The following is a 16,466-nucleotide window of genomic DNA, read 5'->3' on the forward strand; positions in this document are numbered from 1 at the left end:
GCTTTAATTGAGTCTCAATTTCAATTCTCAAGACAAGAGAAATATTCTATTAATACTTTAATAGCATTCTCATATTTAAAGCTATCATATCTTAAGAAGCAGGAAAGCCGTGTTTTTTCTTTTGTTGTTAGTTTCTGCTGGTTTATTATCTTTTTGAATATGAAAATTGATCTGCTCTCTTTTCAGTTAGTCCCTCTTCTTCTCACCATAACTGTATATTATTCCGTGAGGGAAAATTAGGACTACAGAAAGGAAGCCAGAGAGAGACTAAGGCAGTCACAGATCACTATGATCATGTGGCAGCATGTTTCATGTGGGCCCGACTTCTGTTTCTGAGCATGAGGAAGGATCATTAAAGCCCTAGGGAGAGCAAACAAGAGAAGTTCTGGAAGAGCAAAAGGCCATGTCAAAGTGGGAACCAATCACATAAGGTGTCCACCCGTGGTGAGCAAAAGCCACCTGCAGCATTTGTGTTCAGCACATGGCAGTGGTAGTGTTCTGAGCTTTGAGTGTAGGTGCTGCCACTTATAAGTTGAGTGACCCTGGGCAGATGGCTCAGCTTGGGCCTCAGCTGCCTCGTCTATAAAAGCATAGAGTTTTTTTAGATTAGGTGAGTTCATGCACATGAGAAGTTGTCAGTAGGGCAGTGGTGTAGCTCACAATAGTTGCATTCCTCTCACACTCCTTTTTCTTCTAAATTTTTTTAGGAATGCCAGCCCTTAATTTGAAGACCATTTTTTAAAACTCTGTGGCTCCATGTACCTCTGTGGAAAAATTGCACATTGCTACTTGGTATATTAGGTCAGCTGTAGTAGTGACTATTCTGTAATGCGTTAAGCCAGCGGAGCTTAACCACAGCCCATTTCAGAGAGCTTATTTTATACAGAGAACTCAAATCATAACCTCCGTGTTACACCGTATTTAATTAGCTTGTAAGGATATGATTAAGCCAGGATAACAAGGTGGGGCCTATATTCTATGTGTGGAAGAAGTATTCTAAGGAATATTCCGGTCCAGACATTTGTCTTTTTTTTTTTTTCTGTGATGGAGTCTCGCTCTGTCGCCAGGCTGGAGTGCAGTGGCACGATCTCAGCTCACTGCAACCTCCGCCTCCTGGGTTCAAGCAGTTCCCCTGCCTCAGCATCCCAAGTAGCTGGGACTACAGACGTCACCACGCCCAGCTAATTTTTATATACTTTTTTTTAGTAGAGACAGGGTTTCACCATGTTGGCCAGGATGGTCTCGATCTTCTGACCTCGTGATCCGCCCGCCTCAGCCTCCCAAAGTGCTGAGATTACAGGCATGAGCCACCGCGCCTGGCCTGGTCCAGGCATTTTTCATCAATACTTACTATATTTGATTGAACTGCTTGTTGACACCTAGATTTTCCAACCTATCTCCTGCCTCTGCTTTGCATATTCTGTTTCTTCTGCCTGGAAGACCCTTGCTGCCATTGCCTCTGTCCATTCCTTCTCCACCTGTCTTCACCTTCACCCTCAGAACACTGTGCAAGCACTGCATGCTCCAAGCCATTCATGACACACTACACTAGAGTGATGGAGGTGCCCCTTCTCCATATACCCACTTAACATATGTAACGTGAGGGTCTCCTCCAGGCCAAAAGAATGAGAACCAGGGCATGCTGTCATGGGAAACCAACCTCACTCAGGGATACCAGCAAGGTTCTCTTTGGAAGTGGCATTTAGGTTAAGGGCTTGAGTTGGAAATAGCCTGGAGGAGAGGAGAGAAGGGCCTTCTGGCAGAAAGAGTAGCAAATATAAAAAGTCATGCCCACATGTTTGAGATAAAAAGGAACATAGCTCCATTGCTTACACTTTTCTCATAGGAATGGCCATGCTGTGCCGTAGTCATTAAATGTGATGATTAGTCTCTGGTGTCATTTTCCTGAGAAAGAAAACGTGGGGGAAAAACTCCGTGTGGTTGTGACCACAAGTCTGGCCTGTGTAGTCACAGAGATTCAGTTATACTGTTCTCCATGCAATTTAGCCTGGCTTCTTAGCTCTTCTGGTCTGCAGTATCCTTATCTGTCAAATGGGTATGGCAGTTTTACTATCCGAGGCCGGGGGTGATGTGGGATCTCAGCGGCTGGTGTTCAGTAGACATTCACAGCAAGCATCTGTGCTCCTCAAACTGTGACTTCCTGAGGTGTTAAACATCTGAGCTGGATCATTTTCCATTTTGATTAGAAACCTCTTGATTGTATGAAATTGGAAGAATGGGGATGTTTATTTCCATGACAGTCTAAGATAACAAATTCAGGATGGTGGTTTCCCTACAAAATTGAGTGGGAAAGAGGAAAGCCTGAGAGGGTACACGGAAACTCTTTCTCAAATACTCAGAATGGTTATGGCTGAGTAATCTAGACTTTTCACAAGTCTATTCCTGTAAAAAATTATTCCTAGTTCAAATACATTGTATATATGTAGGCTGTTTTGCATCATCTGCAAAATGGCAGTGAGAACCCTTCCCTCTTGCTGTCAGTGATGGCTCTTTCCTCGTGCTCTCTCAAGGATGTTGTACGTTGGAACGTGGATTTGCCTGTACTTTGAAAAGATCCTTGGCCTCGTGTAACCAGACTTGTGACTGGATTGCAGAGATCCATTTCCCTGCTCTCCTGTCCCATGTGGCCATGGCTGCTGAGTCCTCTTTTCCCAGCAGCTTCCAGATGGTGATGCAACAGTGCCGGTCAAAGAAAACATTTCATCTGGGCATTTGTTTTTAATGTACTATAAAGTACAGCACCCACAATTCATGCAGCACCAGGTTCTCTGGTAGACGAGGGTGTAAGAAGAAATAAAGTCTTTGCCTTCTGTAAACATCCCATCTATTGGAAAGGAGGTGTTTACCTCCTCCCCCACTCCCACAGTGCCTTGCACAGGCCCAGCCCTAGCTCTTGGCACACTGGGCTAGAATTGTCCACACAATCCTCCCTCTCCGCAGACTCCCAGTCTTCCCAGGTCAGGTGCTGTCTTTGTATTCCCTCGTGCACTTTTAGGCACTTACTGTGTGTTGCGTGGCCAATTGTTGTGGTTAAAATGTCGAAACATATTTATTATGTATTAAAATTAGGGAGCTAGACAAGGGTCCTTTGATAATCCCAAAGTTGACACTTCTGCTTTAGAACTCTGTGATCTCGGTGGGAATTTCTTTGAATTTTCAGTCCTGCCCTTCATTAGTTGTCTTTAAGTTTTACAATACGTTATTGAATACTGTTGAAACTCACAGCCAGATGATTTTGTCCTTTGTTTTGTTTTGATCACTTGCAGTGGTGCTGATTACTATGATTACGGACATGGACTCAGTGAGGAGACTTATGATTCCTACGGTGAGTGACTGGCCAGAGCATGTGAACAGAGGGAGGAGAGATGGCCGTAGAAAGACCTTAAAGATATTAATGGGAAGAGAATAAGGACATTTGGACTCTGAAACAGCAGCTTCCTGTCAATTCATTTGTGCATGTCTAGCTATTTTTAGGGCTCCTTTATTATTTAAATATTTAAAGAGGACTAAAGACTTGCTGAAGATTGCATGAATCCAGATTCTGAACTTAAATTTTATGTTTGAGTTGGTTGCCGTGTGCTGATTTTCTCACAGAGTAGTTTTTCAAACTGCAGACACTTGATAGCTGGGTCTTTTTGAAGTGTCTTTGTTTCCTGACAGTGAAGGGAAATGAAGCAATTGAGACTACAGCTCTAAAGTGATTCTCCCATCTTCATCTTTATGTTTTAATTCATTTCCAATCTCAAACCCTCTGAAAAAAATTACACTGGGAGTCATTTCATAAAGGTTACAAAAGCACTGAGCCAAGGAGGAGATACAGGGTCTGTAAGCTTTACAAAGGGCAGCAGCTAAACCCCTCTTAATTCAGTGGAGCTGGTAGAGATGCTGTGGACTTCATGTCCAAAGTCTCACTATGCAGAACGATGACAGGTTTAATAATTAAAAGAATTGGCGGCAGCAACATAATGGTAGTAAGAAGAGCCTTTGCCGCAGGGCAAGGAGATCAGAGAACATGAAGCTTCAATCAGTTGCAAAGCTCTGATGAATCCCTGGTACCCGGTGCAAGTATATCAGGATTGTGGTTAATGGATGTTAGGACATTTCTCTTAACAGAACTGAAAAACCATTTTCCGGTGTTAAACCTTTTGAAGTGCATTTTGTTGTATCACCTGCCCGAAGCTGTGATGGCTGCACCTTGGATATTTTTGTTGTTGTTGTTGTTATCCGTAACAAACACTTAAGAGAAATATGTTGGTTTGCTGAATGCAGGCTACCTAAATTGATGCAAGTTAGCTTGAGGGAGTGACGTTGATTGCATGTTTTGTATCAAAAGAAGAGGTCATTTTAAGCATTTTTCCTTCACAGCTTTTTAAATTGGTCTCTGTGGACACATGGCTTTTAAATTGCTGTATGTTGCAGCAGGGATGTTAACTGTTTGATGTCCAAGACTTATAGATAACTCATTAAAAGTTATCTTCAGGCTGAACAGGTGTTTAATTTCAGGAGATAAAGATGATAGAATGTCCCTGGTTATTAATACCATTGTCCAGTACGGATTTAGCATTATGATGAATGAAATCTGACATTATGTCGTTAAATTCATTTCATATTCATGAAGTGCTATTGAGAAGTGAAGTTCAACCCAATGCAACTTTCCTTCAGTCTTTCCGTGAAAGCGCCTGTGAAAAGTGAGGTCATATTTCCCTTTCTCAGTCTGCCCCTTCCCGTTTTGCTCTCCGGTTTTCTTCTTTGTCTTCACAGATGTTTATCTATGTTTTTTCTTTGTTTTTGCTGTTGGAAGACATCTAAGTGATCCTTTTCCCATTCTCTTTTTCACTTATAAATGTCCTGATGTTTAGCAAAAGGCAGTTCTCTTTGCTACTTGAGCTTGTAAACTGTTGTTAAATGAGTAACCAAAAGGAAAGTCCTTGCGAAGTTGGTTACCATTTCAGATACAAGAACCGTTTATCTTCCCATGCTGACGAATTTTGCGAGTGAGATGATTATTTTTCCTTGTGTTTGTAATTTATTTAAGTAAATTCCTTGTTTGTTTTTCTTTTCAGTACACCAGGGGTATATATTTTCAATATGACATGTACCTTTGGTTCAGGGCTAAGTTAGAGTCTGAAAAATGAAGCCTGTGGGATTCATGGCAGTGATCTAATTGTGATTCATCTTACTGATTGTAGGGCAAGAAGAGTGGACTAACTCAAGACACAAGGCACCTTCAGCGAGGACAGCAAAGGGCGTCTACAGAGACCAGCCATATGGCAGATACTGATTGTACTGTCTGATGTTGTGAAATAGCCAATCTCCACCAGTCCTGTATACTGTTCAAAGTAATTTTTTTCTATGAACAATCCCTTTTTAAATAAATCAAAATGCTTAAAATCTGAATGGATGGAACTTAAAACTACTTTGTTGAAACATCAACCTGGGCAGAAAAAAAAAAAAAAAGACATGTAAAATTTTGTTATTTCCAGTCTGTATATGAAAAAAATAGGTCATCAAAAGGAAAAAAAATAACTTTGATTAACTAGTGTTAAACAAAAAATAGGTTTACTAAATATGTTAATCTATTCTTTTAACATAAGCCTCACCTTTCATTTTAAAGGTTTCCATAGAATTTAGTTATTTTATCTTTCAGCCATATGCTAGTTTTTTTTTCTCTTGCCAACATGCGTAAAAAGGGAAGCCAATTACAAGTGCAAATAATGTGGTATTCTTTTGTAACTCAAGTCTTGAAATGTTCTGTAGTGTTAAGCAAAGTCTCCTCTTGCTTGATACTAAATAAACTTTTGAAAGAAATTTTGTGTGTGTGAGCTAACAATTTCATGGGTTTTTTTTTATTTAAAAAGGCCTTCATAAATAGTTGTAAACAGGGAAAGAATTCATTTAACAATGCTTGTCATAAAAGGGTCACACTAAACATTGTACAACTTATTTTAAAAATGGTATAAAATTAAATGTACCATTATATACTCACCATAGATTTAAATGCTGTTTAAAGAGTCCAAATGGTATCGAGCTGCTTGAGTGGCACGTTAAACTACGCAAAACCAAATCTTGTTTAAAAACTGGTTTTAAAATAACTACTGGATTTTCTGAAAAAGATGTGATCAGTTTTCATCTTGTTGAGCGTTTTTTCACTAGTGCAACTTTGGATTTTTTATGAGAATTTTGGTACCTTAATGAACACCTCGCTCCATGCTGGAAGCACTAAGCACAAAGCTTTTAAAGACTTTCTGGCTTGACTAATTGAGGTCGCACTCGCCAAGGCTGAGGATGTGTAACCCTTAAACGGTCTTCATTTTCAAAGGTAAATAAATCAAATAAGATTTTAATCTCACTTAATTTATCTTAATATAACTAATAAAACCAGGGAGATTACAACTTAGCAAGTTTCATTATCCATTTTAGAAAAGTTTTAAGATCACCTAAATTCTCATTTTAAAAAGTTTAATTTGTTTTAGTAATCTAAAAAGGCTTAGTTTAGTCAGTTTAATTGGGGCCAATTACTCCCTATTAAACAACTGTAAAACCTCATAACTAGTTATTTGTAATACATTATTTGGTTAGTAATTGAGGGCACTTCTTAAAACTGACAAATATTTAATAAAGTTATTCTTTAATCATTAAGCTTTTTTAATTGTAGATTGTGTAAAATGTTTAATTTTTATTTCTTGGATTTTTTTCTGTTTATGTTGAGTAAAAAGGTCTTTTCTTTTGTTAGGAAATGTCAGCCATCTTGGAATGTCACAGGAACTGGTTGAACACCTGAAGCAAACAAAGGTAAGTTTGCCTTTTTGTTCCAATTATCCTGACCTGTGTGGAAGATGAAGACAATTTCACACTTACCTGAAGTCACATGGAAAATTTCGCCTGCTGGTTTCCTAGTACAACACTAGTGATTGTGTCAGATTAACTCCAAAGGTCAGAAAAGAAGCTTCCTGAATGTAAACAGGTCAGACCCAGGAAGCTTCATTATAAGCGGCAGAGATTGGAGGCTCAGGTCATCCTGATATTTAAATATTCAGATTACTTTCTTCAGAAAATATCTAGCAGTCTAGTCAATAGCATGAAAAAAAAAATTCCAGATTATTCAATAAAAAGAGCAGTTTGCCAAATTTAATATATAATATCCCAATTTTAGTTTTCTATGTGCGTGCATAGGCAAAAAAATTACACAGATATGCTGGAAATTTTTGACAGTATTTATCTTAGTCTTATGGAAGCATGGTTTTCTGTGCTTCTGAATTTTATGAAACAAATGATAAGTATTATAAAATGTATTTTATAAAAATTACTTCATAAAATGTAAAAATCTGGGGACCTATAAAGGAAAAGTATTATTATTTTTGTCTCTCTTTTTACATTTTCTTGATTTTTTTTCTAAAGCATCAAAAAATACTACTTAGGCCCTGATCTTCCAGAGAGTCTTACTTTTTCAGTGTTTGTATTTGAGCTCTGCCACTTAGCTGTGTGACTTTGGGCAAGTCTCACTTTCTCCATCAGTTCAGTGAAAATGATGCTTATCCCATGCAGTTGTTAGAAGAATTAAGATAATATCATCAGAGTGTTTTGTAACCTGAAAGTGATACAATCATGTAAAGTTTAATTGTCAAAGTTGTATTCACATATTTAATATATATGAAAAATATGTGAGCTTGGTTTTCCCTAATAGCCAAAATTAGCCTGAAATAATTAAATTGCTTTTAGAAAGAAAATAATTCTCATCATTTTTGTAGACCAAACTAAGTTTATTGTATTTTCTGTTTGTTTGTCTGTTTGGATTTTTGTTGTTGTTCGTTTTTCTCTTGTACGGAATGGGAATGTGACATCCACCACATCTCTGTAGTGTGTGATGTTATTGAAATTTTTCACAATTTTTTTCTTTATTAAATAATTTTTTTTAAGGAGTTGGCATACAGAATAATAAGAATTATGGAGAGGTAGAGGGTCAATCCTCAGGTGCTATTCAGAGTTAATTAACAGGAAATACTGTACAATTTTATGTTTATTGTCATTTTTTCAAAGCTTCCATAGCTTTATCAGACTGTAAAAGGAATTGTGATCCAGAAAGGCCCAGATCACTATCCGACAGGAACTTTCCTACTTGGCCTTTGAGATCTTCTCTTATCTGGCTGATGCTCCACCAGACCTGATTTTTTTCTATTTCCATGGGAAGACCCTGCTATAGATAAGCCAGTCTTCTCATGTCTCTAAGAGCACATTTCATTGTTCCCAAATCGCTTCCCCCTAACCTTTGTTTTCACCCCCTTGGAATTCATTTATTTTCTCATATGGCAGCATATATGGAACATGAGCTCCATGCTGGACACAACAGAGGCTCTGGTCATACAAAGACTGATAAGACATGGAACCCGGTATTCAAATACCGCAAAACCGAATGGAGGTGACAGCCCCATGACACACAACTTTGCTATTGCCTGTATCTTTGCATGAAGAAACCATACCCGTCCTTCAGAACTCAGCCCCATGCCCTCTCTTCCATGATGTCCTCACCAGTTAAATCAGGCTGTGATCCTCCACCCTCTCTAAAGAGCATGTTTGGTTTATATTTCCTCATTTTAGTATTGGTATCATATGACACATATTGGTTGTAAGTTGCCATAAAAGCCAAGCATGTGCTTATCACTTTCTGTAGATTATTTTATTGAATCCTCACAGCCATAAGAAGGTATCATCTACATTTTTAAAAAGGAAGAAATTTAAGCTTCAGGAGGTGAATTTCACACTTACGTTGCTCATGTACCTTATAACTGGTAGAGCCCGGATTTGAACCGATTGACTTCAATCCAGAGTCTTTGATCTTAACCATGTTGTTATACTGTCATTCTTTATATTACAGTGGCTCCTCCCTTAGATTAAAGGCTCTTTAAGAGCAGAAGCCTTTAATTTGTGTTACCTTGTATCCCAGAGAGTATCTCACGCAACACTGAGCATTGTGATAACTGCCCCCTTCTCTTTCTCTACCCCGCCCCTGCCCCAGATTCCTTCATGGAGAGAGTCTTTCACTTGTTTAGGTTCTGAATCTTCTTGTACTCAGGTATTCCAAGTCAAGTCAGTATCATTATTTACTCAGATATATTTCCTGAACACCTGCTGTGTTGCAGATGGTAGGAAGACAGTGATTAAAGACATCATTGTTGTCCTTGCAAGTGCCACAGTCTACTGGGGAAATGGGCAAAGACCATGTCTGTAAAGCTCTGACAGAGATACATGTGCTTTCTAGGCACATGGAAGGGAGATGTGTAACTCAGGCAAGTTGGTCAGAGGTAGCAGAAGGGGCCCATGGAGATATTAAGACCAGTAGAAGATAACCACACAGGGCAGGTACTCTCAGAGCATCCATACTTCCGCTCTGCCCTTCACCCGCTTTGTGACCTTGAGTCAGTGAGTTAACCTCTCTAAACAAGAGTCTAAACTGCAGGTTCCCCACTTATAAAATAGACATAGTCTATATATATATTTATATATATATATGATATATAAAATATCATAGTCATGATACCTTAGTATTGCTGTGAAGATTAGAAGCATGCCTGGGACAAATAAAGGTGTTCACTCATTGGTTGCTATATGTAAATATTTGCAATTATAAGAAAACATGATCATTGAGGAAACTTCAGGTATATTAGATAATTAGAGAAAGTAAGAGACAATGCTGGCTGGGTAGGACAAGGGACATGTAATGAAGGGTCTTGTAGGTTCTGCTAAGAAGCTCAAATTCAGTGCAACCATTTTCAAGTGTAGTATCCTCTTTGCCTTTAAGCTTGGCCTACTCCATTCCCTTGGGCAGATATAGTGCCTCATTTAGTCTGTGTTCCAAAAAGAACTCTACAAACTTCTGTTTCCACTGGTTAGTGATTTTATAACCAATCAGTGCCTTAAAAAATAGTTGCTCTCACTTTTTCATCCTCTTGTCCCCATCTCTTCACATAGTTATTTGACAGTGTAAGGGTTTAGTAAGTGAATGGTATTGTCACTGTGAGCAAGATGATTCCTAACAGGCAGTGTTAGGAACGGTTAGCCCAGACCCCAAAAAACCCACACAGTCATGTTAACGATACTATAATTTAGATAGTCTAGCTCCCTTGTTTAACTCAAAATGAAAGACTCTGGTCACTGTATACAGAGACAGGTTCCAGAATGTAAAACTAATGATTTGAAGAAAAAATAAAATTGTAGAGTCAAAAATGAAAATATGAGACATTTTATAGAATATGTGACAAATTTAAGGAATAAAGTTTATTTTCTGTGCAAACAATATCTACTATTTATATTGATATTCAGTGTTTTGTAGGGACAGAAAGGAAAAAAATCCATCATTATTTTAAAATAACAGTCTATTTTATGCCTGATTCTGTTTCTATTTCTGATTGGGAAAGGCTACAGATCATTTTTCAATCTGAATTTCACCCTCCCTTATCGATGGAAAATCCTGTCCAGTTGAAGTTGATTCTGACTGACATTCCTGTTTCAAAAATCTCAGTTATGTATTTCAGTGATTAGCATCCATTGCTGAAATCATTTTTCAGATCTTAATGTGATGAGTCCTTCAGTGACTTTCAGGATAAAGCTCAGCCTCCTTGGCTCTGAACATCAAGCCCTGTGTGATTCTGCTGCTGGCCTCCCCAGCCGCCTGGAGCACAGCATGCTCTGACCCCAGCCCACTGTGGTCCAGCCCTGATAGATTGAAAACCATCTAGAGCTTTTCTATCAGTGCCATTCTCTGCCTGAAGTAACAGTTCCTTACCCCACTCAAATAAATGAACACAAATGAATGAACACAACTCTTACCCAGCTCTTGGTCTAGCTAGCTGTTGCTGGCCTATCCAGACTTCCCAGTGGAGCTTGAAGCATCCCCTCACCCTGGAGGCCCTCCCTAGCCTGCCATCTTCGCAGCTCTACTGTGGACCCTCATCTTGCTCTATGAATTCTGCAATACAGTATCCTGAGATTGGCTGTTTACCCTCCTTTCCTCCCACCAGATTGTAAATATCTTTAGTGCAATTACCATGCCTTATGCCTAGTAAGTGGTAAATGAACAAGTCGTTGGATGTATGAGTGAATAAAGTGGATGTGGTAGCTCAGTGGCTGATAGTACAGGACAATGTACTAGGTCTTGTTTGGCCTTATTAGATTAAATTAGTCATCCTTTCATTTGAGGAGAACTTACCAGGTTATTAAGTTCTGTCCTGTGTGTTTATCTCATTTGAACTGCTGCTGGCGGGATTTGTGTGTCTGCTGCCTAACACAGGTCCTAGTACCTAACAGACAGTCAAAACAAGGAGATAGAATAAACAAACAGGTACCATTGTGAAGTGTGCGGGGATGGTGGTGTTATCCTGAGGCTGGATTTCTGTTCTGCTTGTTGGTGGGTTTTTCTCCCTGACTGCAAGACTTGAAGTTCCTTAAAGATAGAAGAACCATGTCTTATTGGACTTGTACTTCCAAATCCTAGCACACTGCCTGGCACATAGACATAGTGGGAACTGACAGGGTGTTCAGTGAGGAACGAATGAGTAACAAATGAACCTATAATTCTCGAAACACTGACACTGAGCACTTTTCAGTACAGACAGTCCCTACTACAATAGTTTGACTTAGAACATTTCCCCTTTACAATGGTGGAAATGTAGTACATGTTCAGTAGAAAGTGTACTTCAGATTTTGAATATGTATCTTTTCTGCAGCTAGCCATAGTGGTATGATACTCTTGCCATGCCAGGCAGTGGCAGTGAGCCATTTTGTTTTTCACTTTGAGTACAGCATTCAAAAATTACTTGAGATATCAAACTTTATTATAAAATAGGCCTTGTGTTCGATGATTCAGCCCAACCGTATGCTAATGTAAGTGTTTTGAGTATGTTTAAGGTAGGCTAAGCTAAGCTATGATGTTTGGTAGGTTAAGTATATTGCATACATTTCCAACTTAATGTTTTTGACTTACAGTGGGTTTATGAGGACATAACCCCATCCTAAGATGAGGAGCATTTGTATTAATTTGTTTTCTTAGTGGGAGTGTGATATTTCTCTAACCATTAGATTTTTTTCAATGATAAATGCGAAGTTGGAAAACCAAAATGTGCCCTTTATTTAGTCAGTAATACATGTGCTTGGTACAAAATATATACACACAATGGTGTTAATTCCCACCTTTACCCCCACACACCCACAGGTAACTATTTGTATTGATTTTCATGTATCTTTCCAGAGATAGTCTGTGCATAAGTAAAGCATTTTTTTAAATTATCACTATTTTTTACATAGAAAACAATATACCATTTTCTCCCCTCATTTCACTTTGAAGTATGTCTTAGAGCTCATTTTCTGTTATTTTATACTAGAAAGCTACCTTTTTCTTTTTATTGGCTGAATAATATTTATATGAAAGAGCCATAATCCAAACAACTACTGACAGAGATGTAGTTAGTTTCTAATATTTTGCTCACATTAAAGGCAATGCAAGAAGCCATGTTTATAAACATCTGTGGAATGAATTTTTAAAGTAGACCTACTGGGCTTTTATAGATGTTTCCCATAGAGGTCATGGTGCATCTTCATATGCTTTTGTAAAAGAAACCTATCTAAATGCTACATGTATTCATTATGATCTATAAGATTAGCTCCTGTGGCCACACCAGAAACTCATCTGCTCAAAAGTTGGTTTAAAATGGTCTTTTATACACAGCATGACGTCTGGCATGTGGCAGGCTGGTTACCCTGTGTGATTTAGCGAAGAGATGCAGGGTGTGCTGGGTCCAGTAAGGACACCTCCTGGACACTCGTCTGTGTCTTATGGGGACAGCTGAAAGTCCTGCGACCCTTCCTCAGACTCCTGCTGGTCTCCTCGCATTCCTGGAGCTTATTTACATCAGCAAGTGTATTGTTAAGGGCTGGCCCGTGGTGGGGCAGGCTTCGTGGAAAGTAAGGTGGCCACACCAGGGTAGCAGGAGAGGCCGACAGGCTCTCTGAGGAAACAGACAGGATCTCCTCTAGCACTCCCCTGCACGGGCTCATTGCCCACCCTCTCTTCTTCTCTGGTTATCCAGATCCTCCCATTTCTTCAAGATCTTTTATCTCTCTCAGCCAAAAGAGCCTTCTCTTCTCTCCGCATGAGAACCCTGGCTGAGAGGACTGGATTGGCAGATGTCTCATTCTGACCTGCCGGTTGATGGGATGGTGCTGTGTAAATGTCCTTCATCCCTAGTATGCTCCTTGAGGGTCACAGGTGTGTCTGTCACATTTTATAAACCTGAAAGCATTCAGCACAAGCCATTCAAGAAATATTTATTGGTTAATTAAGGCAATGCCCTCATCAATAGATTTACTGTATTAGATGTTTAACTTTTTAAAGGATTCACCTTTAAATAACAGTTTGCATCTGATTCATCCTAGCAGTACTGATGCTTTATGCAGGTGACACTGAGATGCCCACCGTGTCCCTGGCACTCTGCGGCAATAAAAGGCTAGAGAAGGGCAGGGATGGTGCAGAGGAGAAAGGGATGAACTTGCTCCGAGGACAAAGGAAGAAATAAAACCTGAATGGAGTTTTGAAAGTCGAAATCTTGCAAGCCAGGAAGGGAGAAGAAAATGTGAAGACATAATAAGCTAATACAGGTGGGAGAGGAGGGTGTCAACCAAGACATGAAATGGCGTCATGTGTTTTAGGAACGTATAAGCAGCTGCTGGAATATAATATGCTGGGAGAGAAATGAAAGAGATGCATCTGGAGACAGAGGAAGGGGCTGGGTCCTATGGAGCCATCGGCGATGTCCTGAGTTGTTTTGAGCACACTTTGTGGTATCAAACAGTTACCTAGGGCCTGGGACTTGTATGACCAGAGTCGTGAGAAGTCAACATCACCACAATGGCCATTTCTCCGCTGCGATTGGGTTTTTTGTTTGTTTGTTTGTTTGTTTTTCTGATCACTAGCCAGTTTTTTAAATAACAGAGTTTTGTTTCGTATGACACATCAAAATAGGTTCTTTGGGGTTAGGTAATACAATTTAAAATATATCTGAAAGTTCAGTCTCTTATCAGGTGACAAGAATGCAAGGACTCTGCCAGGGTGGACCCCTAGGAACTCATAGGTTAATATTTGAGGTTTTATGTAAAACAAGGCATTGCCATGCTGAAATCACTCCATGAATATCATAATGGATAGTAGTGCAATCATCATTAAACCAGTTAATCATTTGTCTGTCTTTATTGAACACAAATATTTTATGTCCTTAATTTTAACGATTCTGTTTTGCATTATTTTCCATAAACGTCCTTATTTCTATTAAGTGTCTACTTGCCTGAATCCTCTAAACCCTGCCATTCCCAACAGAGCATATGGTTATTATTAATTTCTTGATATATACAAATATATTTCATTTTCCTCTCTTTCAGGAACTTTCCTTCTATATATGGACTGCTTAAGAATCGTCAACTCACCAACGTGCCTAGTCAGTAAATGAATCCACTTGGGAACTTGAAAAACATCTTAATTAATTTTTGTTTGCATAATTTCGTGTTCTGTGACATGTTTTTATTATATGGTATGCTTTTAATTTGGAGAACCTACTTTTTTAAAAAACAGAAAGAAAATCTATCTTATTTCGTTGTCTCCCAGTAACAAAAAGAGAATGATTTGTATAGTAGTTAATAAAGGCTGCCTATTGAAATCTCTTCTACTTTAAACCTAGAAAAACAAAGTCTTGTTATTTCAGCACAGCTCTAAATTATATACACTTGAAAACCATGTACAGCTGCAACTCACTGCAAGAAGTCAAGATTCTACACATATTCCACATTTGAAAATGATTTATCCATCTCAGTTATGGACTAATAAATATGAAAGCATTATGCAAAAAGTATTCTGTCACATAAAAGGTTAATTATAAAGGCTTCTGCGGGAAGCAGAGTGGCACTGTCAGAATGGAAACATGATTTTCATGCCTCAGTGTAATTTGTTATGAAACATAAAGGTCATAATCCCTGTGGACAGTATTATTCTCTTCATTCTCTTTTCATCATTTACTAGTGCATTGTGATTTTAATTCAATATGCCCCGGGAGGATGTGTTGTATTTCTTCTGTTAGAAGCTCGCACAATATGTTCCCTGGACTTGGAATTTTAAGAACTGTCTTGCACATTGTTAAATTGTTGCTTTCTTGCCTCAAAGACACATTTTTTTGAGGCATTCACTTTTTACAGCATGCCGTGTTTGGAGCATTGTGTTAACGACAGAATGACTTCAAATAGCTTAGCTTTTTCTTCTCCTCGTATGCATCCTAAAACATCATTCTTTTGTACCTTTTAGATGTGTCCAGTACACATTTCTCTGTCTCAGAAACGCGTAGAATACAAGCCTGTGTGTTAGAGCAGTGGCTCTCTGCAGCGAGTCGGGGGTGCGAGAGTGAAGGGTAAATGTCTGTCATGAGGGCGAGCTCAGGAGGGCTACGGACAGCTAGGAAGCAGCTTCAGGCACCCTTTGGTTCAGAATTAATTTTAAACAAATAGGAACTTTAGAACATAAGTCAGACTATGGTAAATTGAAAAGAATTTGAACTTTTTTTTTGCTTGCTTCCTTTTTACCTGCTGAGTTACTAATACAAATCACAAATCTACAAGTAAAATCCCATGGATTCAAACCTTCTGACTTAACTTCCAACTGTCCCCTTCTCCTTGATCCCACTCCTACAATCTAATTTTGGCTTCTTACTTTACTGCCTACATTATTTAATTCATTAAGTACATCATTGAGAACTTAACTGCTGGGTACCATCTAACATACTAGAGAGAGGGCGGAGAAAAAAAACAGAGGCGGTCTTACCCTGGAGAAGCTTAGATCCCCCTGGGAGGAACAGGCCAAACACCATGAGAATGTCAGGTGCTGACGGAGCCATGGAGAAAATTAGACCATGGTAACAGGAAGAAGTGCTAGACTTTAGTTTGAGTAGGCGAGGTAACTTTTTAGCAGGGACCATAAAAAGTAAAGAACTAAGCTACATTAAGAGACTAGCAAGTGCAGAGGTCCTGAGGTGGGAGCATGCTTGGGCACTTGAGGACCGGCAGCAAGGATGCCAGAGCAGAAGTAATGGAGTGAGCAAGGGACAAAGAATTAAATGAAATCAGTGGGCTGGTTGGGGGCCAGAGAATAAAGTGCCAATGTTGAGCTTTAATGGGAGCTGATGGGCAGATGGGAGGAGGAGTTGACAAGCACAGGAGTCGTGTGATGCAATGTGCATTTTAACAGAACCACTCTGGCAGTGTCTGAGAATAGCCTATGGGGCAAAGTGGAGAGACCCATTGGAGGCCACTGCTATGAACGTAAGAAGTAATGCTAGCATAGTCCGGGGTGGTAGGGTGTAAGCACTGAGAACTGGCCAGACATTCATGTGTATTTTGAAAAAGTAAAGCCAGTAAGA

The 16,466-nt window shown here is 39.2% G+C and overlaps 1 protein-coding gene across 7 annotated transcripts in view; it reads left to right on the plus strand.

Moving 5' to 3' along the window:
* KHDRBS3 (KH RNA binding domain containing, signal transduction associated 3) overlaps nt 1-15,045 on the plus strand; it is a 199,504-nt gene extending 184,459 nt beyond the window's left edge. For 3 of the 7 annotated variants that reach the window (XM_003830072.5, XM_055116974.2, XM_034966639.3), the window contains exons 8-11: nt 3,288-3,346; nt 5,211-6,340; nt 6,755-6,813; nt 14,446-15,045. In XM_003830072.5, the coding sequence (XP_003830120.2) occupies nt 3,288-3,346; nt 5,211-5,302 (151 nt within the window). In that variant the 3' untranslated portion in view covers nt 5,303-6,340; nt 6,755-6,813; nt 14,446-15,045. The remainder of the gene's footprint in view (nt 1-3,287; nt 3,347-5,210; nt 6,341-6,754; nt 6,814-14,445) is intronic. The other 4 variants (XM_008955444.4, XM_055116975.1, XM_055116978.2 and 1 more) reach the window with 3 other exon arrangements.
* Nucleotides 15,046-16,466: the final 1,421 nt, after the last annotated feature.

The sequence above is a fragment of the Pan paniscus genome, chromosome 7 (genome assembly GCF_029289425.2).
Source record: "Pan paniscus chromosome 7, NHGRI_mPanPan1-v2.0_pri, whole genome shotgun sequence".
Lineage (NCBI taxonomy): Eukaryota > Metazoa > Chordata > Mammalia > Primates > Hominidae > Pan > Pan paniscus.